Source organism: Mus caroli, chromosome 5, assembly GCF_900094665.2.
Source record: "Mus caroli chromosome 5, CAROLI_EIJ_v1.1, whole genome shotgun sequence".
NCBI classification, from domain to species: Eukaryota; Metazoa; Chordata; class Mammalia; order Rodentia; family Muridae; genus Mus; species Mus caroli.
This window is the reverse complement of record NC_034574.1, coordinates 38,393,491-38,420,171: the sequence shown is the minus strand read 5'-3', so window position 1 is coordinate 38,420,171 and position 26,681 is coordinate 38,393,491. Positions and strand designations below refer to the sequence as shown.

Genomic DNA, 26,681 nt, shown 5'->3' with positions numbered 1-26,681 from the left:
CTGTATAGCTATGGCTGTCCTGGAATTCACTCTGTAGACCAGGCTGGCCTCGAACTTAGAAATCTACCTGCCTCTGCCTCCCAAGTGCTGGGATTAAAGGCGTGTGCCACCACTGCCCGGCTTCTAAAAGTATTCTTAAATTGAATGGCCTAGGGCCTGTCAAGATCCAAGAAAGTGTTTCACATGAGAAGCCTATTTGCTCACACATGTAGTTTTAAAGCTTTCTTCTTCAGGACTGGAGAAATGGTCTAGAGGTAGAGGCCTTGCAAGGTTCTAGATACAAGCCAGAGAGGGAGGGAGGGACGTAGGGACAGAGGGATGGAGGAATGGAGGGAAGGACCTCCAAGTGAGATTACCTCTCAACAGGGAGGGAAATAAGCAATAACAAATTACACTGGCAAGGAAACAATGTATTTATTTTGCTTTTTGTTCAATTAATCATAGATATAGGTAGATTAGCTTAATGTTAGGACTTTCACAACCCAGGTAACTGGCTCTTTGGAACACTTCGGCATATATACTCCATCAGTTTAATTTAAACTAGGCTAAACATTTACTCCCTTCATGAGATTGTAAAAAAAAAAAAAATTATGGATACAACAACAACAAAGACAAAAATCTGATATCTGGCTTCAAACAAATAAGCAATCGAGGAATTCATTCACAATTTGATGAAGGCTTCCATGCTACATCTGTCTAGATAGTTTTATGTAGATTAAGAAGTCTTTACAGAGACAAAGGCTTATAGGAAATTTGGGATGGAGGCAGGGACAATGCTAAGAATGTCATATGCCATCAGATTCATAAAGGTGGGCCACAGATGCGGGTGCCTATGGCTTCTTTATCATTGATCCCTACCTGTGCTCGTGGCAGGCTTGGCTATGCTTGCTGACAGTTCTACGCCCTGAGCCGTCCTGTAGACAACTGGACAATCGCAAAGGGAAGGTTGGGTTCCAGTGCAGTTCACCCCAGACCCATGAGAAGGCGGCACTGTCTGCTTCCAAACCATGCCCTCGCTTGTAGAAGCTGCAGGGTCTATTTCCAGTTCTGCTGAGACCACATCCCCATATGCTCTGCACATGGTGCACACAGTGACACCATCTACTTGGAAGCAGGGTCCCTTTCAAAACTTGATTTCCCAAAAGGCTCCTCATGTAGATCTAGACATCCTTTCATTGTGTCTTCTGAGGGTACCCAGAGCTTCTTAGGGACTGCGTGAGATACAGTGGTGAACAGAGCATAGAATTTCAGGCTTCCTGAGAGATTAGGGGACGCAGCAGTGACTACAAACTTTTCTTTGAGTGTGTTTCTTTGAAGCCCACTACAACGCTTCCTCCTTTAGCTCTTGGCAACAATGTCCGGATCATCATACTAGACTTCAGAAGAAAAATTAATTCCGGGAGAGTCACTGATATCACATAGTCCCATCTGCATAGCTGGGTGCTCACTTCAAGGTTCTCCAGACTCTAGCCAAGGCCACAGAGACTATGATGCCCTTCGTCTAGTCATTCACATCCTGGCAACTCTGGGAAGGAAGGAGAGTGAGCTGTGAAAGATTCCCCCGAGTAAAGACGTGTTTCTGTAGTTGGTGTTAACGTGGTAAGATCTGGCCAGGTGGTGGTGGTGGTGCCCAGCACTCTAGAGGCTGGTCTTCAGAGCTACTTCCAGGACAGCCAGGACTCGTACTTACACCAAAAAGTCCCATCTCCAAAAAAAAAAAATGAAAATGTGGTAAGGTCTGAATGTCCAGCTGCAAGAGACAAGTAAAGTCAGAGTAAAGGCACTGGTGAGTTGGGCTCTAGATGTACTATTATGGCTTTCTAGAAATGTTTGCAAGATAAGACGGGTCACAGAAGTAGTTAAGACGGGTCACAGAAGTAGACGGGTCACAGAAGTAGTTGTGTGTTGTCATAACCACATAGATCAGGGCTGGGTAATCACGGTTCTGAATCTTTCTGATCACCGGAGTATTCACTGCAGTCTTTCCCTCCATCCCTTCCTCTAGCTTTCTCACTTTCTTTGTAGTCACTGGAGTCAAACCTGGGGCTTTACACAGGCTTGGGATCTCTCATCCCTCATGTGCTCTAACACTGAGTAACATAACCAGCCCTCCTGCATGGGGCAGTTCACTTTTGCTTCCTCCATGGCTCTTGTTTTTCCTCCTTATTCTCCTCCTGCTTCTCCTCTCTCCTGGTCCTTGGAATACACATCAGTGTGTTCTTACCCTGAGCCTATGTCCACATCACTGATCTATGTGCACACACCTGTCCATGCTGCTGATCTATGTACACACACCTGTCCACACCACTGATCTATGTGCATACACCTGTCTATACCACTGACTTATGTGCACATGCCTGTCCATGCCAGTGATCTATGTACACAACCTGTCCACACCACTGATCTGTGTGTATACATATTTGGAAAATAGAAGTGCCAACTACTTTGTCCATTCGCCTTTTTAAACAGAAAGAATGTCCACCAACAATTCCCTTCCAACACTCTTCTGCACACACCAGCCTTCTCAGCAGCATGGTCTACATTGCTTCCTGATCTCCCAACAGCTCCCAGGCCCTCTCCAATTTATTTTCATCCCCCATCATCCCACCTCTCAAGACAGCAGTAACTTCTGTTCTACACAACAGTGGGGGCAGCAGTGTTCACCAAGTTGAGCACTCCCTTCTGCAGTTGTGCAAAGCCCTCACTCACAGTTGACAACTTCACACCTACATGATTTCCTTCCTGCTTCTCTGACTCCCTCTCTTTTTCTCTATCACTGGCTCTCAACCACCCATTGTTCAAAGATTAAAGTCCTCCAGATCAGCCCCAGGATGTGTGTCTCTTCAATCCATCCCCATTGTTAAGAAACCATTTCTAAGCTGCTACTACTAACGTCTGCTCTAATCCCATGCATATACTCTAAACACATTGAGCTCCTCCACAACACTGTCACATTGTCTCACCGGTCACATGACCAAGGTCCATTTCTTCTCCTCTTCTTGCACAGAGCATCAGGGTCCTGGCTATCTCCCTCTGTCCTTCATCCTATTGCCTTCCATGTTATATTTCATTCATCCACTGGCTTCTCTCCATCAACAACAGCTGCATTAGACCACCATCCCGAACCATAACTGCCTCCACAGTGGTGTACTGCCATTCTTGACAACTATCCAACTCATCTTTTCCATTGTGCCAAAAGTGTGTTTCTTCAGAAAGAAATTGGTTTGTATTCATCCCTGAGTTTCAGCCCCTTGTTGCTCTTCCTTGGGATCTCTCATCCCTCATCCACTGAGCTTCTCCACTGCATTCTCTGCTGCCCCTGTGGGGACAGAACCACACTGGTCCCTCTCAGAACCTCACAGTAGTGCTGTGTGAGTTACTTCACTCATCAGTGCAGCACAGTCCCTGGTAAGCAACTGAAACAAGGAAGGACATGATTTTACCATAGAAGAGCACCTCCATCATGGCAAGGTTGTCATGGTAAGAGGAACTGGAGGATCACACTGCAATCACAGGCAGGAAACAGGAAGGAGAGAACACTAGTGCTTGCCTGTTTTCTCTTTTTTATCAGCCTGACACCTCAGCGCATGGAATAGTGCTACTTACAGTTAAGGCAGATGGTCCCATTCCAATTGTCCTAATCCAGATAACCCTTCACAGACATGCCTAAGAATATACTCCATAGGCCTGGATATTTGAATTCTTGGTCTCCAGTAGGTGGAGCTGTTTGGTAGGTTTAGGAGGTATAGCCTTGCTGGAGGATGTATGTCTCTGGGGGGTGGGCTTTGAGGTTTCAAAAGCCTCATACCATTCCCAGTGCTATTGAAGGAACCTGGTGACCCACCAACCAAAAATAAAGAGACTGAGACTTTTCAATTCTTCAAAGCTTAAGTCTTAGCTGGGCAACTCTCAATTAGCTCACATAAGTTTACCTGGCCATCTAGCTCTGTCCCACCACATGGCTAGCTATATCCATAGTCATGTCTCCTTTCTTGTCTCCTGATGAAAAGACCGTTTTCTTTCTTCTTCCCAGAGTCCTTTTCTTTGCCTGGAAGTTCCATCTTCCACTTCCTGCCCTAACTATTGGCCATCAGATCTTTATAACAATCAATCAGCAGTAAGATACATCTGATACAGCTCTTAAACAGTGTAACCTTTTCTTCAGGATTTATAAAACAGGAGATCAGTAATGAGTCATACTAATGACAATACCAAAATCTGTTAAGCATTTAGCTCACTGCCATTTCATCAGTTAACAATTGAATATGAAGAGACACAGCCTTAAATACAGTGTGAGTGAAGGTCACCTCCACACAGTGGACTCTATTTCCTGCTTATGGTTTGGAATGAAAGCCCTCAGCCTTTGCTCTAGCCACTATGTCTGCTGCTTGCTGCCATGCTTCACCACCATGACCAAACCATATCTCTTTGGAACTGTAAACCAAATAAGCCCTTCTATGAATTCTTTTCATCATGGTGTTTTATCGCATCAGTAGAAAGTAAACCAAGACAATATCTTGATGGTGTGCCTCAAGGCTTATTGCCTAGGTGATTCTAGAGCCTGTGAAATTGGCAGGATGGATCTCCATAGTTACACTTCCTTCTTATATTTCCTACGTGTACTTCTATAGATAGATAGATAGATAGATAGATAGATAGATAGATAGATAGATAGATAGACAGACAGATAGATAATTACATACATAATTCTATCTCAGAATTAGTTCCGAGCTGATCCCAGATCCCAGGCTCCTACGTGTACTTCTATAGATAGATAGATAGATAGATAGATAGATAGATAGATAGATAGATAGATAGATAGATAGACAGACAGACAGACAGATAGATAATTACATACATAATTCTATCTCAGAATTAGTTCCGAGCTGATCCCAGATCCCAGGCTCTAGACCATGTGAGACGACAGGTGACGCAACACTACCATTCTAAATGTTCTATAAGCATTTTCTAACTCTTTGCTTGTGGAAGGTCAAGGTATTTTTAACCCCAAAGCACTGGAGATGGCGGGTCCACTGTGTATACGGGTCCACTGTGTATGCGGGTCCACCGAGTAGGAACTCCCAGGTCTCACTCATGTCGCTTGTGTTTCCAGTGGGGTTGGATTCAGCTTCCTTTTTTGCTGGATATTGATGATCCTTGTGGTTCTTACGTTTGTTGTTGGTGCAAATGTGGAAAAGTTGCTCTGCGAACCTTATGAAAACAAGAAATTATTACAGGTAAATATGATTTTTTATTTTTATGGGAGGCTTGGACAGATTCTTGGGTCTCACCATATCTTGTGGGTTATATGAACTGAAAAACTATTTTGCTCTCACTCAACAAGTTGAAATTCTGCTTGTAATAGCTTGTGTACATACACACACAAACATACACACACATACACACACACACACACACACACACACACACACACACACACAGTAGTAGGGTTACCCTGGTGAGATATCAAGGAGGCACAGTTAAGAGTAGAATTTCAGGTTTGCTTTCCCAAAGACCGACTCACAAAGACTCCAGGACTCTGTCCATACTTTCACTTTCTTCATTAATATAGAAGTTTGGTTCATATGTCTGGCTTTCTAGTGTTTTTCTATAGATTCTGATTTGTGTGTGCATGTGTGTGCTGTTTGTGATGTTTGTGTGTTTGTATGGTTGGAGGTCAGAGGTCAATGTCAGATGTCTTTGTCTATTCCCCTTTACATTTTGAGACAGGAGCTCTCACTGGATCTTCAGTTTACTAACTTGCTATACTGGCTGGCCAGTAAGCCTCAGCCAGGGTCTGCCCTCCTCTGCCCCGTGGTGCTGAGGTTATACACCTCTGCATTCTTCCCTTACATCAGTGCTAGGGTCGGAACCCAGGTCCCGCTTGCACAGCAAACACTTACCTACAGAGTCGTGTTTCCAGCCACAGATCCTTATTTTTGAAACCTATTTATACTTCCCATTTTTGTGTGTGTGTCTTCCACCTGGTGTCTGTTATGAAAACAAGCAAATGACTGCACAGGTAAGCAATTATCAGTTAGTTATCATTAGTCAAGAGAAACTAAATTGAGACCACCAATTACACAATGGAGTACTACTCAGCTATTAAAAAGAATGAATTTATGAAATTCCTAGGCAAATGGTTGGACCTGGAGGGCATCATCCTGAGTGAAGTAACACAATCACAAAAGAACTCAAATGATATGTACTCACTGATAAGTGGATATTAGCCCAGAAACTTAGTATACCCTAGATATAAGATACAATTTGCAAAACACATGAAACTGAAGAAGAACGAAGACCAAAGTGTGGACACTTTGCCCCTTCTTAGAATTGGGAACAAAACACCCATGGAAGGAGTTACAGAGACAAAGTTTGGAGCTGAGACAAAAAGATGGACCATCTAGAGACTGTCATATCCAGGGACCCATCCCATAATCAGCCTCCAAACGATGACACCATTGCATACACTAGCAAGAGTTTGCTGAAAGGACCCTGATATAGCTGTCTCTTGTGAGACTATGCTGGGGCCTAGCAAACACATAAGTGGATGCTCACAGTCAGCTATTAGATGGATCACAGGGCCCCCAATGGAGGAGCTAGAGAAAGTACCCAAGGAGCTAAAGGAGTCTGCAACCCTATAGGTGGACAACAATATGATCTAACCAGTACCCTTAAGCTCTTGACTCTAGCTGCATATGTATCAAAAGATGGCATAGTCGGCCATCACTGGAAAGAGAGGCTCATTGGACTTGCAAACTTTATATGCCCCAGTACAGGGGAATGCCAGGGCCAAAAAGTGGGAGTGGGTGGGTAGGGGAGTTGGGGGGAGGGTACGAGGGACTTTTGGGATAGCATTGGAAATGTAATTGAGGAAAATACATAATAAAAAATATTAAAACAAAAAAAGAATGGTAGAACATTACCTTCAGGTCGTGTGTATAAGAAAATAAGCCGAGTGCACTTCATGTTTGCTTTGGGTCCTATGACTTAGATGTCTTTTTGCACCTGTATGAATATTTTAACATCAGAAAAACAAAATTCAAAATCGGCAATACTTGATCCTAAGCCTTTTGGAAGGGGATTCTGACCTGTGCCTGGACAGCAGATGCACAGCCACACACTGTTGTACTTCTCTTTAATGCGTGTGTTACAGTGTTGGAAAGTGACGGTTAGCTTTCTTGGTTTTGTTTTTAAGACAAGGTCTCAATAGGTAGCCCTGGCTGGCCTAGAACTCACAGAGATCTGCCTGCATCTGCCTCCAGAATGCAGGGGTTAAAGGCAAGCACCCTCGTGGCCAACTGGAAAATAAATGCTCACTTTGTCCTGAGGGGCTGAGTCTATTGCTTTATGTCTTGATCTCGTTTTTTTTTTTTTTTTTCTGAACCAAATAGTCTAGCTCATCTTCCCATGTGCCTAATAAATTGATGTTGCTCTAGAAACACCATCTCACCTGTTCTGACTGATGTTAACTTGTTGCCCAGCGTATTTACTCTAATGATGCCATTGTTTTCTCTTTCGACCTTAAAATGAATAAGAAATATCACAGTAGAAAATATCCCCATTGGAAATGTAATTGAGGAAAATATGTAATAAAAAATATTAAAAAAAAAAAAGAAAATATCTCAAAAGTATCTAACTGAATGATACATTTGATTGTATGAGTTAGTTGTACAACTGTCTTTAAAACAAATTTTATGTTTGTTCCAGGTTTTGGACACTCCCTATCTGCTCAAGGAACAATGGCAATTTTATCTCTCTGGCATGCTATTCAATAAACCAGACATTAACATGACCTTTGAGCAAGTCTACAGGTATTAATTCTCACAATAGACATTTTCTGTTGTGGGTAGTTTTTGCTACCCCGCCTTATGCTCCTGGGCAGGCCACGCTACCTTGGCTACTTCAAAGGCTGGGCACTCCTAAACCTTCCCCTGCTACCCCAGACCCAATCAGGGAAGTAGCCAGTGGCCTTGTGGCTAGTTGGCTTTATCTCCTGCCGCTACTGTGTCCCCTTCTTTTTTTTCCAGTCCTCTCTTTCTCCTGCCCTACCTGCACAACTCTCAGTGTCCCGCCCTATGCCTGGCCATTGGCCGTGGACATCTTTATTGATAGATCAAAAACCAATTGGGGACAAAGACCTTCATTCAGCATGTGGACACACAGATTCAAAGCATTAGCACCAATCTCCAACAACTTTCCTGCTGACAATGTTTTTTATTATTACTAAACATAAGAATTTTGTTTTCAGTGTTTTTTTTCTACTTAATGGTATAAAGTTCCAATTTCAGAAGTAAGCTGTTTTCTAGTCTCAACAAAATAATCATAGAAAATGATCCCAAAATGTCATCTTTTCAAGCCCTTGTGATCTGGTCTTGGTGATTTCTCAGTCTCCCTGTCTTAGTATTCCCTAAGATTCCCTGGCTAAGGGAACAATAATACACATTAACAGGATCTTTTAAGAATTCAGAGAGTGGCACATATCACAGGCACTCAATAGTGAGACGACTTTAGGGCTAGCTTGTGCATTGTACAATCAGATCACCTGGGGTCCAGCCTAGATCCTGTGGATCTGGACAATTTAATTCTTCTTCATTCAGTGTGATGCATAACCACGGGAATCTGTCCATGGAGTTGTTACAGCCAAGTGAGATGTATATGTTTGCAGTAGTGCCTGACACATGATAAGAACATGATAAGAATAGTATTCTAGTATTGTTCATTTACATGCAGTTTTCCCTTGACACGTAAGAATACTGATAGAACATCCTGACTTCTGTCACTAGTATCCCTGCAATGCTAACTGAATACACAGATCTCTCCAACCCTTTTATAACCTAGAATCTTCAAGTCCTGCAGCAGTAACATGACACAGACTCCTGTGTGTAATGAACCCCTAACTTTAAAACTTTTCTTTCATTTTTCCCTCCCGTTGGTAGTGAGTTGGCTGAGCATTCAAGCAGTCAGCATCCTTCCCATGGAAGCATCTTCTTCCTTATGTTTTCTTTTGGGTGGAAGACTTAGTCATTTTCGTGGTCATTTTCATGGTTCCCTTTGGGTCTTTCCACTTTCATTCATAAATGTCTTTTGATGTTCAATAGCCACATGGGTGCACATGTGAAAGCATCAGATGACTTCTGGAGGTCTTGCTTCTGAACCTCAAATTCATGGTCATCTGACAAGATACACAAAGAGCCTCAGGGCTCTTCATTATTTGAATTCACTCAAAGAAAATTTCTCTTACTTGTCTTTAGTTGGGATTTTAGAGCAAGCCTCTAAGTAGCATGTGATGTTCTTTCCCTTCCCTCTAAACCTGGGGTAACTGGGGGTACTTACTTCCCATCATACACTTTTGACAAGGTGGGAAAATGCTCCTCCTAGTCAGATGGACAACAAACCTCTTCCTTCATGTTTAGGGACAGCCAGAGATTGCTGAACTGGTCAGTTTTTTTCTGTTTCTTCCCATAGGGATTGCAAGAGAGGTCGAGGTGCATATGCTGCTTTTCAGCTGGAGAATGTCGTCAACATCAGTGATCATTTCAACATTGACAAGGTGAGTCATCAGAGGCAGTTATAAACTTGACCTTTTCCTCCTTTTACTAAACACGGGTGTATTTCTTCCCTTTGGTGAAGCCCTCAGAAGTTAAAACACAGTTTTAAAGTGACATCAAGTAGTTTACAATGGGTACAAACTCATCAAAACCGTTCTAGGGAAACCACTTCGCATTGGAAAGCTGTAGCACCATTATGGAGCACCATTATGGCCCCCTTAGTTCCTCTAGTGACTTCTAATAATGCCAAATGGGCAAGGTGTGGGCCAAAATGTTCTCTCCCAGTCTTGCATGGGATCTACTTATTCTGGCAGCTGTTTGCAATCCTCACTCTTATCTGTTAATCTCCAAACCTCTTCTCACCGCCAGCCAGTTGTCCTTATCTTCTTTACAGTTATTCTATAGACTATACAAGACCCTCCAAAGAGGTCTTCTGTAAGATGAAACCGTTAGTTTCATTGAGCCAGCATGCTCTATAAGAAGATGCCTACTCACTTCCCAGGGATGCTGGCTCTTTAGGACCAGTTCCTCTACTCTGCCAGGTCTAGGGCTTGGGAATTAGATGGTAAAGTATGCTTGCCACCGTCTTCATTCCTTACACCTTAAGCACTGCTACTCAAGGACTCCTGAGTGGGTTATGCAAGCCATGCTGACCTGTGACAAGGAGCAGAAAGGATGGAATCCAAAGGAGGATGACTGTCTTACCTGTACTCCAGCCCACACCATTGTCGTGTCTTTAGATGCCAAGCAAAGGCCACCCTACAGCACACTGGACAGAAAAGCAAGAGTTTCTGCTCTTGTTCTAAAGAACAATTATCTTAGATGTCTTCAATCTTCCTACTAGGCAGCCTTTTTAAGTCTTCTCAGCTTCCTGAATAGATCGATCCAAATCAAGACGAGGGGAGAAGGTTCCGCCCCACATCTTGCTCACTTTGACATCATGGAGGGTCATTAGAGGAACCAAGATGGCTCTACAGCTTTCCATTGTGAGGACCTTTTGTTTGAAAGGTTTATGTGAGTTTTGTATGCAGCACCTCCACTAAATATTCCTATAAATTAAAACATCATCTTGTGACAAAGTCCTAAGCATGTATATATATATATATATATATATATAATCACTATCTTGTCCAACATGCCATGGGCTATTTTCCCTTACCCCACTATGTAACAGTTGAGAATGGTAGCCAGGCACTGTATACTGATGGAAACAACTGATTGACTATGAAAACAACCCCACATCAGCAACCACATTCCCAGGATCTTTGTCTCCCAGAGGATACCTCCTATGCCTTTCTACTGCTGGTCCCCTCCCTGGAATGACAGCCTGCTCTGTCCTTTTAGCCCCTCTATTTGTCAAGACTGGATGCTTTTATCTTTTTTTAGAGGTCGTTTCTTCTCTACAGCCCATTTCCACCGAGTCCTCCTTGGTCTTCTGAGGGAGTTCATGGGTCTCTCTCTTATGACTCCGACTCTTGCTCTGAGATCTTTAAGGGTGGAGATGCAATCTTACTTCTCTTTAGATTGTACCTCCAGAGAGAATGCTTATGGAGGCGGAGAAGGAGGTGGTGATTCCAATCAAAGTGTATGCATCTCTCTTTATCCAGTAACCTCTGTTCTTCTTGAAGGCTCTGAGTATGACTGAAAGGAAGCTTTTTTTTTTTTTTAACACAGCTTTCTGAAAACATAAATACGGAGTTGGAAAACCTGAATGTGAACATTGATAGCATTGAACTGTTGGATAACACAGGAAGGAAGAGCCTCGAGGACTTTGCACATTCTGGGATAGATACAATCGATTATTCCACATACTTGAAGGAGGTATGAGTCAGATACAGATGCATGGTCTTTGGGAAAAAATCAGAATATTCCACACATGTGTTTCTTTTTCATTTTTGTTTATCACAATAGTCGGTTCACATAGCATAAAGGTCAGCCTTTTTAAGGCTAGCAGTTTAGGGACATTTGGTGTATTCATAGTTAGCATCTCCAGCCCCAACATTGTTTCACCACCCACAGGGAGCACTCTAACCAAAAACAGTTGTTCCCAGTTCCAAACTCCTGGCAGCCACCATCTGTGCTCTATTCTGAATAATCCATATAAGTAGAAACCTATACTTGGTGACTTGCTTTTCTAGATTATCCTACTGAGCATCTTTTAAGATCCATGAATGTTACAGTGTGTATTTGTAGCATTCTTTTTCATTGGTGAATGAAAATAAAACAGATACATAGACATGCAAAGGTTGTTAGCTGTGTAACAGTTTCTAGCTTTATTTTGTTACCTGATGGCTGTGACCCTCTGTTCAAAATGCTATGTTTTGATGGTTCAGGTTTCAACCTTGTCTATAAGATGTTTTTTTTTTTGTTTATTTGTTTGTTTTGTTTTGTTTCTCATTTCTTCCCTGATAGACTGAGAAATCCCCTACCGAAGTGAATCTGCTGACATTTGCCTCTACCCTGGAAGGAAAAGCAAACCAGTTGGTAAGTTTGAGTAGCCTGGTTAAACACTGTCATAGCTGGAATAGCAAATATCAATAGCATTGTTTGGGAAGCCACAAAGAAGTACCTGTCACCATGGCTTGACTGTGTCTCACAAGCACCTCACCAATGCACTGGAGGTCCCACTGGCAACTGTCCCTATGTGGTCCAGAAGGCCTTTACCTTTGCATGTGCTTTCATGGATCCACACCTCCACTTCAAATACACATACATATATACACATTCATACACACAGCATGCATATGTGTACAGATGCATACGTATACATACATATACACAGGATATACACACACTCATACACACACAGACATACACATATATACAGATATGTACATACAGCATGTAAACATAAATATAGATATACATACATGTACACAGATATATACATATGTACACTCATACAGACATGCACATATACATATGCACATACATACATTTTTCCTGCATTGTAAGGAGTGGTAACTGAGTTGTGCCTTGCATCACCAACAGTGAGCATATAAAATTGGGCAGAGGCACCATCATAGCCACAGACCTACCACATCAGCTCTTCTACGTGACCTGACTGGTCCTCTCTAACAAATAGTAGGCTGTGGTGACAAGGAAGCTGGACTTTAGAGGAAGACCCAGCTTTAAACCGTGACTTGGTCTCTTCCTAACACTAATAGCTTGAGCGAGGTATTTCACCCACCTGTGCCTTAGTTTTCCAATCTGTAAAATGGAGGCAGAAATTATACCTGCCTTACAGGGTTGTTATAGTTCATATTCTGACCATTGTTTAAGTGGGAATTAACTTGATTCATTCTCAACTGAGCTTTGGTTTTTCTCAACAGTTAAACAGGGAACTTTAGTGGCTATATTACTTGGGGGCAGAGGAAAAGAAACCACAGCGTCTTGTGCTTTGGAGTGTGAAATGTTGCTAAATCTGTGGCTTCACAGTTTGAAGACCTTTGTCTAGGTGTTGCATCTCTGGGCTAGCCCCAATCCCTACTCATGTCATGATTGTCTCAGAGAGGATCCTGTAGTTATGTAGTGTCTTCTGGTGTCCTTTATGGTTAAAGAGTCTGTCTTGTAGTCTTGTTGATCCTTATGTTTTCTTTTCTTTGTAGCCTGAAGGAAAGTTGAAACAGGCCTTCTTACTGGATGTACAGAATATAAGAGCCATCCACCAGCAGCTTGTCCCTCCTGTGCAGCAATCACTGGTAACACTTAACAACCTGTTTCATTTTGTAGCAGCCTGAGTGAGATCCAGCACTTCCTTAGCTAGTTTAGTTGCAGATAGCCTCAAGACCCACACTCATGATGGAGGGCCCATCCACTCAGCCTCAGCCTCCAATGTGGAGCTGGGCTTTAAAACCCACAACCTTCGATCACACCTTCCTTCATTGCTCTCCCGTCTCTTCCTTCCATGAGGGTGTGAGCAGTGAGATCCCCCCCCCCCCGCCCCCACCCACCTGTCTCCAGCACCACACCTTAGCCTGCACTCCTTTTAGTAGGCCTCCTGGGTGGTATGATTGTGCTCTGGGCCCATGCTGATGTATTCTCCAATTCTCTTTCTGCAAACTCTGCTTAGAAATTTGTAAGGGTGAGGGTAAGTACCTCTTTTTCCTTTAGCTCTGTTGGCTCCACCCATGGCTAGTCTCTCTTTCTCCTCCATTCTGCCCCCGAGCCTCCCAACTTTCTGTTCCCTTGCTTCTATAGTTTTATACAAAGCAAAGTTCTATAGTTCTATAGTTTGCAGTTTGAGATCCCACAGATCTGGTTTCAAATCCTCCTTTTGTCCCTGTAAAACATAGTGATTCCCCCAGTATCCTCATCAAACAGTATGGTTTGCTAGAGTTCCACAGGATTCTCCTATTAGATTCATAGACTCTGTGTATTGGCTCACTACAGTTCTCTGTCTTTGTGCACACTTAGAACATACAGAGCATATGTGAGCATACTTATTGTTGTTTGCATTTTTCTACACCCTGGTCTTTTCAGAGCTAGGACAACCTGGCCATAGATCTGTCATCTAAACCAGACAGGGAATGGCAAAGTCCCCCTATAAACCACAGCCTGAGCCGATCCAGCCTGCTCTCAGTTTTTCTTTTTCTTTTTTTTTTAAATAAAGTTTTATTGGGACACAGCCATTGCAGCTTATTAGAAAACCATCTCTGGCTGCAGTTGGCCATGAGAATAGAATAAGGTCCATAAAGCCTGAAGTATTGGCAGTGTGGCTCTTTACAGATAAAGTTTTCTCACCTTAACCTAAACCATTTAGGTAAGCCATGATTGATGGGCAGACTGTTTTGAAAAGAGCTTTTCCACCGGTTAAACCTTTTTCAAAGGAGTTCCTATATGCTGCATGTGATACGCAATCCTTTGAATGAATATATGATTCTGTCTTCTGTAGGTTTTCTTACACACAAACAGTGCCTAAGGTCCACGCTGTTGCTCATGTCTGCTCTACTTTCTAGAATGGAGCCATTACACTATACTGTCAGATCTGATGCCTGTATTGGGAGAGGGGCTGACACAAGGCATGTGGTGTTGTGTTGGATGAGAATTTTGAAGTCTTTTTCTTTTCTCCACCAGAATACGTTAAGACAAAGTATCTGGACCCTCCAGCAGACAAGCAACAAGTTGCCGGTAAGGGTTTGCTTTTCTTTCATGAGGTTTGTTGTCAAGGACCACACCTAGAATTTCAGAAGTGTTGATTTTCACAAGGACTTTAAGTTAAATAAAAGTGTCGAGTATTTCTGAATACCAAACCTGGCTTCCCCATGGCTTCCCTTCTCCCAAGTATTTCTTTTAATGCAAGTTTTAGGAGTCTGGGTTTTGCTGTGTAGGAGACAAGCTTAAGTGTGGTTACACTTAGAAAGATTGTGCTTTATATCTATGGTACTCTCAGCACTGTTATCCACACATGTTCATCATCACTGCTGGTTATATCTCAGGCTTTTCTTTTCTTTTTTTTAAAGATGTATTTATTATTTTTATGACGTACACTGTAGCTGTCTTCAGATACACCAGGAGCAGGCATCAGATGTCATTACAGATGGTTGTGAGCCACCATGTGGTTGCTGGGATTTGAACTCATGACCTCCGGAAGAGCAGTCAGTCAGTGCTCTTAACCACTGCACCATCTCACCAGCCCATCTCAGGCTTTTCAACTTGCTTATTTCCTAAAAGACTCAGCCTGGAAGAGTGGCCTCTTGCCACAGCTGGTGGAGAACATGGCAGTAGGCAGACAGGCATGGTACTGGAGCAGTAGATGTGAGTTTATATCTGATCCACAGGCATGCCAAGAGGGAGGCAGAGGAAGGGAGCCGATGGAGAAAGAGAGGGTGGGGGTGGGAGAACTGGGAATGGCACGGGTTTTTTAAACCTCCCACTACCAGTGACACTCCTCCTCCAACAAGGCCACACCTCCTAATCCTTCCCAAACAGTTCCACCAACTAGAGACCATGTTTTCAAATATACTTGCCTATAGGGACCATTCTCATTCAATCTGCCATAATGTGGCATATAGACCCCCACCCCCCATCCCCAGACAGATTTACTGTTTGCAGTTTTGAGGGAGATCATTTCAGTTATTAGAGAATAACAGACTGACACAAGCTTGGGGCATAAGCATACTCACAGACGCCTTTAAGCCACTGCTCAGGGTGCTGCCTCTTGTCTTACAGCCCATCCCATCAGTCGGAACAAGTCACTTGGCCACAACCATTGTTGCCATCATGAGAAGGAGATGGCTTCCAAAACACCCCACGAATACTCAGTTCCCTCACATCAATTGCATAGCATGTGTGTCCATCATAGATACACCTTCTGCTGTACTAAAACCATCTCTACACTATGTACAATACCCAATGCAATAGAAATATGATGTCAATAGCTGCCGTCCTGTATTGTTTAGGGGAAAAGTGGTAAGAAAAATCCTTACACGTTCAGTAAACCTTTCCCTTCCCTGCTGTAAAAGGTTATTTGAGTGGCTGATTCCAAACTCCTAGACTGGAGGACTGACCAAATACCTTCCTACAGCTGGGAAGCTGTGCCAGGAAGGGCTCCAGTCATCTTGAAAGGTTCACTACACCACCACAAAAGGCCCCCTGAAACAAACTGAGCCCTAAGGCTGTGTTGTGTTCATCGTATCCTCAGAACTGCTGCAGGTACATCAGAAATAAGTATCTTTGTTAAACTGGAAAGGCTGCTCATAGAAGCTTTTGGGTGTGAACCCCACAGTTGTAAAAAAAAGAATGCTCCTTCTGCTTTCTTTAATATTGAGACACAGTCCCTCTGAAGACCAGGACATTTGCTCTTCTCCAGGGCCATGCCTGTGTCCCCAGTCCCAGTGCATTTCATACATGCATGTCCCATGCCAAAGGGATCTGGTAACATACTTCTGAGCTCACGGTCCTTGCTGGCTCTCTCTGCACATTCAGGATGAGACCCAAAGTTGCATGTTAACTCCCTGTGGGGTCCAGTTTAGGGCATGAACAGTAGACAGAACTCAGTTCTGATTCACTTGCCCAGCTGTGTTCCCCTGTGTAAAAGGAGTCTTTTTTTCTGTTTGTAACAAGTGGTCACATGGGTTTGCAGTGGCTGTCTCTTGGTGTGATGCTTCAACAGTGCCACCGACCAGCCTCAGTTGGCCCCCTTCAATCCACAGGAAAAATCAGGGTCCCAGTCAAGTGGGCAGGAGTCAGCGAGAAATGACGAACAAATATGGACACAAAGGAGTGTGCTGTATTTGAATGTAATTTGTCAAATTGAGCATCAAACTTTTAATACACAAGAAAATAGGGAATTTAGGTGACACATTGGCAAGGTACAATGAGGTTACTGGATGCTTAATGACTCTTACACAAAACAGAGGAATGCAAACACAAAGACTGGCAGGAACTGGGCAATAAAACAACTGAGACAAAGTCAGCTCTATCTAAGGTCAGCTATATTCTTAGAAGCCAGGTGTGAGGTCTTTACAATTCCAGGACAAGGGCTTTCACGCCCAAGTCATGGTTCTAATTAGGGAGTTCCGCCCTAGCTAACTTCATGAACAATGCAATACTCTAAAAACACAGCCTGATCTACTTCCTAAACCATTGTAAATTCCTGTATATGGGAGCGACTTGGCTTTTATTCTAAGTGATAGTGTGTGGGGGACTTTCTACTAATAAGTAATATAGTCTGCCATACATAACTATAATAAGAATTCTAAACTTACTTTGCTAAGCTTGCCCTGACATTTCTAACTCTATGTAATAGATAGTAGTGCCTGATTTCTTTCACTATCTCTCTTACAATACTAGAGGCAATTCTGAATGTTACTGAATAGGTAACATTCTTACTGCATTCCAAGCCCAGGGTCAGCTCAAGGTCCTGGCATTGGTGAAGGCCAGGAAGCAAAGTTTGATTTTGCTTAGGTATTTGGCAAGTCATTGCTTGGAGGGACCTATAACAAAACAATATTGAAAGAAAGCACATAGATCCATTTGCAAGGACAAGTTTGGAGCATTCGTTATACAGGATGCCACGGTTCCAGGAGACTAAGTTTCAGTGAACTTTTTGCCTCCGGATTGCATCCAGGTTTCTAGTCCTGTCACTGGAGTCACTACTGGAGTAGGTATAGCACAACAGGTGACAGATTTCAAAATTCTCAAAAACAAAACAAAACAAAACCACAAAAACCAGTTAGCTGGGCAACCTTGAAGGAGGTCATCTATTTCCTCCAAAGGAAGTCATCAAGTCCCCTTCTTCCAGTCATGTGACTTCACAAATGACCAGGGAATTTCCATCAAGGACCTATTGGGCACGTAACCTCTGGGCTAGAAAGTTCAGGCCTGTGGGCAGGAGAGTTCAGGGCTGTGCCCAGTTATACACCCTAGTCACTAGATGGCTATCTATCAACAAGAGTTCTGTGTCTGTGGGTAGGTTCAAACAGTTATATCTTTTTTTTAAAATTATTTTATTTATTTGAGTATACTCTGTCTTCCGACACACCAGAAGAGGGCATCAGGTCTCATTACAGATGGTTGTGAGCCACCAAGTGGTTGCTGGGAATTGAACTCAGGACCTCTGGAAAAGTAGTCAGTGCACTTAGCCACTGAGTCATCTCTCCAGCCCAAACAGTTATATCTTGAATAGAGGGCCTTGGAATTAAGCACAGTGGTAGAATGCATGTCTAGTGAGCACAGGCCCTGGGATCAACCCCCAGTACTGAAACAGGCAGGAAGGAAAGAAAGAGAGAAAGAAAGAGAGAGAGAGAGAGAGAGAGAGAGAGAGAAAGCAAGCAAATATACAGAAGAAGGTTTATGTCTACCACAAACATGTATAGAGCCCTGTTTTGTTATTGTTAACACACACAGCTATGTCCCAGTATCTCAGCTACTGATGGAGCAGGTACCTGGTACTAGATATGTACACAAGCAGATTGCATGGATTATATGACTCCATTTTATAGAGAGGAATTCAGGGTCTTCAGATTTTGATCAGGAGATGAGGGGATCCTGGAATTGGCCTTTCTGAAAACTCTAATTTGTTTGCAAACTGCTTAATTAAATCTCTTGCTTCCCTTCCAATTACTGTGTTTTCTAGGAGAAAGTGGAGAAGATCCTTGCCTCTTTGGATTCTGTTCAGCATTTCCTCACCAATAATGTTTCCCTCATCGTTATCGGGGTGAGTTCTCTTTTCTTAAACAAAAGTGTAGATAAAGTGCCCTGGGAGTATATTACAGGATGAAGTGGCTATGCCCATGAAGTATGCTCTCGTCCAGTGGTTTTCAACCTTCCTAATGCTGCAACCCTTTTGAAAGGTTCTTTTTCCACTGGTGAAATCAATCAATTCAAGACAGATTAGATTACATTAATTAGAGGTTTATTGGGAAGCTGGATCTCAGGTGAGTTCATTGGCCCCCAAGGACTGAGGCCAGGGACGTCACCATGGGGTGGGGTGGGGGAGGGAGAAGAGAAAGAGAGAAAGAGGGTGCACACAGAGAGAGAAAAGAAGAAGAGAGAGAAAGAGAGAGAGGAGATCAAAATATATGGAAGAGCCTCTGGGGGAAAGGCAGTCCAGCCCCTGGGCTGGAGAGTTCAGGCCTGTGGGCAGGAGAGTGCAGTGTTGTGGGCAGAGTATTGCCAAGTAGGGACTGGTGGATGCTAGGGGAACCTGGAGACCAGGTCTGCTTTGATAAGTAAGATATGTACCTTGTCCCGAGGTCTGAAACTAAACACCTTTAACCCAGTTCCTCATGTTATTGTGACCCTTAACCATACTTCATAATTGTAATTTTGCTATTGTTATGAATCGTAATATGTGTAATCATAATATCTGGTATGTAGCATATCTGATATGCAGGATATCTGATATGTAACCCACAGGTTGAGAACCTCTGCTCTAGTCCTTTTAATAAGAGTCCTAATCTTTGATTTCTTTCTAGGAAACGAAGAAGTTTGGGAAAACAATACTAGGCTACTTTGAACATTATCTGCACTGGGTCTTCTATGCCGTAAGTAGCGTTGTCTTTCATGGACATAAAGGGTGCTACATCTCAGACAGATATTAAAATCCTGGTCATTTCAACTGCAGATAGATAAAAGTGCCTGTCCAGACCTGCTGCTCCAGGTCCCACACATGTTATATAGAGAACCCGAGGAAGTGACTAGCAAAGCAGCAAGCTGTCTGGGGAAGCAGCAAGGTCAGCGGGTTACTGGTTGAGGCTTCCTTATATGGGGTCCTCAGAAAGAGGACTAGTTGGTAGGGGTGGGACGGGGTAGTTTTCTCTTTTAATTAAAGGTGCAAGTTATATAAGCGTTCATTCGCTTCGCATGTCCTTCCCCATGGTGTGTGTGACTTTAATTATATACATGCCCAATTATGCATAGGCATAAGCAGGTACATAAGGGTTTTCCTTAAATGGTCACTCAGAGAACAGAGTTTACTGTAGTGTATATACACCCTAAGTTAGCTCAAGCCAGATTCTCGTTTCTCTACCACCCCTTCACGTCCCAGGATATGCGCTAGGACGTTCGTTTTTGAATGGACTCGGGGAGTTTCATGAAGGTGGTTATGGTGAATTTGACATAGTGTGGTCTTGGGGGTGGGGTATATGTGCAGCTCAGCTTGATGGGGGTCCAAGGTGGCTAAATGCATAGTTAGGAAAGAAGCAAGTGCGCACTTCAAGCCCAGTGGAGTCCTGTAGTGTCAAGACTTCTTACACTTGCCTGTGTTGAGAGGATTTGGAAATAGGGGGAGCCAGGACATTTGGGGTGGGACAGCCTCCCCATAAGAGCAAGCACCCCAGACTTCAATCCCCTCAGCCCTTTGTTTGCCTTTGCTGAATGGCACCTTTCATTTGTTACCCACTCCTTCATCAGCTAACAGTCCTCGATAGCTCTAGGCTGGGCATGCGTGCTCCTTGGTTCTTCCGGCAGTTCTGTAGGATGGGCCTTAAGATTCCAGACAACAAATGAGGAGAACTGGGACTCATGGGGACTAAGTGTCTTGCTACAAATGTATGTAATTGTATCAGCTTTAGAACTCCTCAGGGCTCAGTAGCTGTCAGCCCTCATGGCTTCCAGGACTTGGAGATGCTCTTGTGAATTCAGCCAGGGGAGCCTCTGACTTATGGCATGATTTTTTTTTTTTTTTTTTTTTGAGCCTGGGTCAGTGAATGTTTCCTGATGTTTCCTGTCCCACAGATCACAGAGAAGATGACATCCTGCAAACCCATGGCCACCGCGATGGACTCTGCTGTTAATGGCATTCTGTGTGGCTATGTTGCTGACCCTCTGGTAAGAACTTCATCTTTCAAAAAGAGAAGACATATTAAATAATGTTCTCCCCACACACACCCCCATATTGTGTTAATGGTAGTTTTCTACGTGTCCAACCTTGTTCTGAGAGTTTTACAGCTTTATGAAAAGCTGTTCTTCTAAAGATTAGGGGCCAAAGATAATGCCACCATTATCCTCCCTTGTCTCATGCCCTTCACTCTGGTCACCTTCCTTTTCCAAACTGGTTTTTTTTTTTTCCTTTTTTTTAGATTTATTTATTATTATATCTAAGTACACTGTAGCAATCTTCAGATGCACCAGAAGAGGGCATCAGATCTCATTACAGATGGTTGTGAGCCACCATATGGTTGCTGGGATTTGAACTCAGGACGTTCAGAAGAGCAGTCGGTACTCTTAACCACTGAGCCATCTCTCCAGCCCCAAACTGGTTTTTCTTAACCTAATGGTCTTTATTAGAGTTGTTTATAAGAACATGGCTGAAGGGTCATTTAGAGGAGTGTGAGCACCCTTACTAGTGGTATATCACAAAAAGAATTTTTTTCTTCCCCCATCAACCACTAATTCTCTGTAAATTCTCAGGGTGGCCTGGGCCTCAGGAGCCCTACTGTCTTTATGACAGGAAGTTGACAAGACGCAACCTTGTGCAGGTCCTGGGTAGGGATCCACTGCTGCTCTTTGTTTAAGAGTGCAACAGTCACATGGAAGACAGTATTCCACAGCACCATACAACACTAGCTCTTCTAGTCTTTGTATCCCTTCCTCTGATATTTCCCGAGCCTTTCTGAGGGTGATATAAACACAGCACTTATTATAGTCAGACATTCAAAAGTCACATTGTGATTTGACCAATTATGACCATCTGCGGTTACCATTGTTCACTGTAAAAAGAAGCCTCTCTGACCAAACCCGGCATCAGGGCCAACCAGTAGCATAAATGTAATTCTTTGGAAGGCAATTGTATGGGTACATCATGTCGACTCAACACAGCTACAAAAATAGCTTCCTCATTAGGGCCTATAACCTTCTAGGCATGGTCTTTGACTAAATTTCTAGTACCAGATAGGAATTATCTCCTGTGGAACGGACTTCAAAATACAGTTAGAAAATAGGTTGGTTACCCCATCACAGAGTCACCACTTCTGCACCTCTGGGCACATCTGCCCTGGCCTGCAGATAGTGCTGCAGACAGAAGTCAACAGCTGCCTGCACAGCATCTTCTGCAATTTGTAGGGTTAGTCATCAGTGAGGAAGCTTCTAGTCTAGTTCCAGCCTGACTTCTCTGTGTCTCATAAGAAGAGTGTGTGGTATCTTCAGTCTTAGAGTCTTTCTGTTTAGTCTGGCTTGTCCACAATAGCAATGACAATTACCATTATTGTCTCATAAGCCTCTCTGACCAACAGCTCAGAGGGAGATAGTCCAGCTCTGGTATTGGAAATTCTTTAATAATTTATGAGTTTTGAGAGTAGCTTTATCTACTTATGCAAGGTACTTCTATTCAAACTCTTTGTGTGTGTGTGTGTGGTGTTTTTGGGTTTTATTTTGTTTGTTTGCTTGCTTTTTTGCTTTTTGAGACAGGGTTTCTCTGTATAATCCTGGCTGTCCTGGAACTCACTTTGTAGACCAAGATGGCCTCGAACTCAGAAATCCGCCTGCCTCTGCCTCCCAAGTGCTGGGATTAAAGGCGTGCACCACCACCGTCCGGCTCTGTTCAAATTATTTTTTTTAATTTGAATTTGAATGACCAAATAAAATATTAGGTTTTCTTGTGGCCTTTTCACACATCTTTAGTTTCAATTGGCCCTTCCCTCTGACTCCTCCCACCTCCCACTCTCAAGAGGCCTAGTCTAGGATTAAGTGTACTTATAAATATTGACAGCAAGGCTTTTTTTTTTTTATGTTACTATTGCTTTTTGAGAAAACATAGTCAAATTTAGTCTGTGATCAGCAAGCACACTCAAGTTCAATTGCCTTTCCGTATAGTTCAATGTTACCACGGCTAGTTGACTTTTCTGATTAGTTAAGACGGTGGCACCCTCATCCTATAACAGTTCAACCAAGAGGACACAGTGGCATTCAGCACACACCAGGGTCCGCCCAAAATGTACCATCTTTAACCATTTTTTGTTAGACAGCCTGTCCAACAAAAATATGCTGTTGTAGTAAATATTTAATTTCAGTTGGAGGTTTCTATCCCACTTCAGATCATTTTGTTCCCATATAAAAGACACAAAATGTTTATATTTATAATAAGCCCTGATCAGTACTAGAGCTGGCCAGATATCTACCCTCTTACCCTGAGATATGACTTGCCATGTTCTTACTCCAACCCGACCAGTTCTCACAGTCCCATACCCTGTGGCATCTTCTCCTCTCTCCATCTTCTCCTTCTTCTCCCTGTGGTCTCTGCCTCTGACCCCAAGCTCAGGAACCAAAGCCCCGTCTACCTCTCTTCTGCCCAGCTATTGGCTGTAGGCATCTTTATTCAACCAATAGCTTTAAACTAAGGAGCAAGGTTATATAGCGTCACTTGATGTACACGAGGCTCTCCTCATCCCTAAGGGCAACCAGACCTTGGAGGCCAGTATTTAGAATTGTAATACATAGCAAAAGGCCAAATCTCAACAATACCCTATGTGCTGTGTGATTCTGTGTGTTTTGATTGTCTTAGACCAAATCTTAGTTTCACCACTAGATGCTTTTATAGCTCCTTTACAAAATAAACACGAGCCTATATCTAGGCTAGGATCTGCTCATCTTTCCGAAAAATTAACTGGGTTACTCTAACATGTTGCACTCTACCTGATTCTCTTAGGTTCACAATTGATTTCGAGAGCAAAAGAACTTCAAAAATTGCACAAACAATTCTCCCCCTAGCAAATGTCCTTTCCTATTACTAAACTTCAAGCACTAATTCTACTGATTTTTGTTGTTATTTTTATCCTCAGAATTTGTTCTGGTTCGGCATAGGGGAAGCCACGGTGCTCTTACTTCCGGCTGTAATCATTGCTATCAAGCTGGCCAAGTACTATCGCAGGATGGATTCAGAGGATGTATACGATGAGTGAGTGTGGGGTTTCTTGAGGGCCAGGCATTTCTCTGTATCACTGTCCCCAGACAGCCACCCAAGCCGAGTTCTCATGAGAAACACTTGGCTTCTGCTTAAGCAACGGGCTGTCCCTTTTCCATCGTTGCTGTTACTATGGTTGCTGTTCTGGGTTTTGTGTGCTTTTAACCAATCTTGTGATTCTGACTTCTTCTTCAAGCTCAGCTTCTTTAACCCACATCCTTCTTGTTTCAGCTCGTCCATCTCGGGGATGTGGCATTTCACTTTATGATAACTTGTCGTTGCTCCTTTCCGCCAGTTCTGCCGCCCACCTTTGTTCTGTCTGGTGAACATGCATGCTTCCTTTTGACTGCTCTCTTCTCATCATCTCTGCTGTTTGAATTGTCAGCACTCACTGCAGTGAAAACACTGGGGGTGGGGGGGAATCATGAACCTTAATAGTGACGCAACAAGTAAATAACCCTGTCTCCCCCTTTTGTATTTTATAGTGTTGAGACTGTGCCCATGAAAAAGTAAGCCTGTTTTTTTTTAAAAAAAAAAATTATCTTCACAGGTGGGGTGGGAGAGGTTTCAATTCCATGGCAGACCTTTAGTTAAATTGATGATTTGAGAAAAGAACAATAGATAAAGCTGGGTCAAGATGAATCATGACACCTCTTAGAAAGAGGGTTGGCACATAAATGGTGCTTACAAACCGCTCATTGAGTGAATGAATGCTTTTAATATTAAATGTATTGATCCATGAAGCCACTGTTTCCCTCTGTGGTTTTGAAAGAGGGAAGATGTAAACACACTACACCCTCAAACCTTCTTTGCAGACTTAGCAATTCGTGATGCATGTTTTATAACCCTTGCATTGTCTTTGTGATCCGTAATGCAAATATTTCACCCTAGGGGTAACTTGGTGTTTTTTGGTGTATTTATTTTTGTTGCAGTTTGGAAATCGGTAGTAATGGTTATCATAAAGATCATTTATATGGTGTTCACAATCCTGTTATGACAAGGTAAAGCAAAGCCTGAAGTGCATGCCTAGCCTGTGGTGAGCCTTTTGTCTCTGCTAGACCTGACACTGAGTCCTCTGCATGCTCTTGGTTCCCTTCACGTCTCTCTGCATGACCCTGCACTATGACCCTGCACTGTCACTGGCTAGCCCTAGCCACGCTCTGCATAGCCTTCCACAATGCCAAGTGGAGAAATTTTCAGAGGATTTCTCAGCAATGGAGCTGAGTAGCATCTAGACTGAAAGTCATCTCTAAATGCTGTGAGCGACTCTAGATCCTAATGGGATCCATGCACGTGCACCCTGAGCCTTCCTTGGCCCCAAATCACAAAGCAGTGATTTGAAGACCTTCTCTGCCTCCCTCCTTTCCTCCCTATCTCCCGCCCTCCCTCCCTCCCTCTTCCCCTTCCTTTTTGCCTTCTCTACAGCAAATTAACTGTAATCAACCTGAAAAAAGAACTCAAACTCTTCCTTTAAAATCCTTGTGTTTTTATGGTCTGTGGAGTTAAGGGACTTCCTGTGGGTCTGGATTTGCCAGATAACTTTGAGTATTACCTGCCCAGTGAATTCTCTTGTACTCCACTAAAATTTTTGACAGACATGTCCACTGGGAGCTACCTCTCTGTTGAGACGTGTGTCCTCCCCATGTTTACAGAGTTACGTTGCGAAGCAGTGAATCGAACATCGGTGCCAGGGAAATCACTCTTGTCATAGAAGCCCTATGCTCCACATTGGGCATATAACTTTAAAAGAATAGACACCGCTTTCATGGAGGTCCCCAGTGTGGGCTCCTTACCTGATACTTCCCCATAAGAGTTCCCCTTCTACTCAGGGATAGCCTTATCTTACATAGTGTTACCTAGAAGCACCGGGGCCAGGTTTCAAGAGGAAGAGAACAAGAACGTTAATAAAATTTCTCTTTTCAAAAAGATAAAGGTTTCTCACCCACCGCCCCCAACTAACAACTTGGTACATTCTAAAAGTTTACAATCGCCTTGTTTCAATTGTCATATACAGGGAGAGGTAATTGTTTTAATGTCTGAGCTGCTCTAACAAAACACTATAAGCAGTGTAGCTTATAAAGAACAGAAATTCCTTCCTTATGGTTCTATAGGCTGGGGAATAGGAGATCAAGGTGCCCGCAGATACAGTGACTGATAAGGGAAGATTTGTCATACAGACTATCTCCTTTTTCACTGTGTCTTCACATTGTGGTGGTCTGTGAGTTCTTTAGAGTTTCACACCCTAATCACTTCCCCAAAGCATGTACCACCACCCCATCCCCCGCCCCCATCCAGAATCTTTTTTGATGAATTTGGAGTTGTGTAGATGCACAGGTCAGAGCATCTGATGATGCCGGGGAGGGTCGGTAAGGTTCTGAAGTGGGGGATAAAGACCTTTTTTTTCTGGTAATTTGCTGAACTTGGGTACCAGAGTACTGTGTTGTGAGGTCACTTCAAGGCAAGTATCAGTTTACAAGGTTTTGTCCAGAGCAAGTACACAGTGCTATGGCCTGCACTTTATGCTGCCCTCCCTCTTCCTGGCATGGCGAACCTGGAGAGTGTCTCCATTTCTCAACTGAGATTTTCCAGGTCAAAGATGAGCTCTGAGGACTTGCTGAGTGTGTAGAGTTGACTTCTGGCCCTGGCCTCCTGAGTGGGACGTCTCCAAATGCCCACTTTCAAGCTGGACATTTCATTTGAGGGTGTGGCCGGTTGGGTCTCTGGCAGAGTGCTGAGATGGAAATTGGGGTGCAAGACATTTATGAGGATCCAGAGTTGTGAAAGGA

At 43.2% G+C, this 26,681-nt stretch overlaps 1 protein-coding gene across 4 annotated transcripts in view; it reads left to right on the top strand.

The window, feature by feature from the left end:
* The window catches only part of Prom1 (prominin 1), a 107,386-nt gene that overhangs the window by 75,547 nt on the left and 5,158 nt on the right, over positions 1–26,681 (top strand). For 3 of the 4 annotated variants that reach the window (XM_029477913.1, XM_029477915.1, XM_029477914.1), the window contains exons 13-25: positions 5,114–5,237; positions 7,711–7,814; positions 9,469–9,553; positions 11,226–11,372; positions 11,964–12,035; positions 13,160–13,252; positions 14,628–14,681; positions 18,631–18,711; positions 19,472–19,540; positions 20,733–20,825; positions 23,774–23,889; positions 24,381–24,404; positions 24,828–24,896. In XM_029477913.1, coding sequence (XP_029333773.1) covers positions 5,114–5,237; positions 7,711–7,814; positions 9,469–9,553; positions 11,226–11,372; positions 11,964–12,035; positions 13,160–13,252; positions 14,628–14,681; positions 18,631–18,711; positions 19,472–19,540; positions 20,733–20,825; positions 23,774–23,889; positions 24,381–24,404; positions 24,828–24,896 — 1,131 coding nt within the window. The remainder of the gene's footprint in view (positions 1–5,113; positions 5,238–7,710; positions 7,815–9,468; positions 9,554–11,225; positions 11,373–11,963; positions 12,036–13,159; positions 13,253–14,627; positions 14,682–18,630; positions 18,712–19,471; positions 19,541–20,732; positions 20,826–23,773; positions 23,890–24,380; positions 24,405–24,827; positions 24,897–26,681) is intronic. The other variant, XM_021161787.2, reaches the window with a different exon arrangement.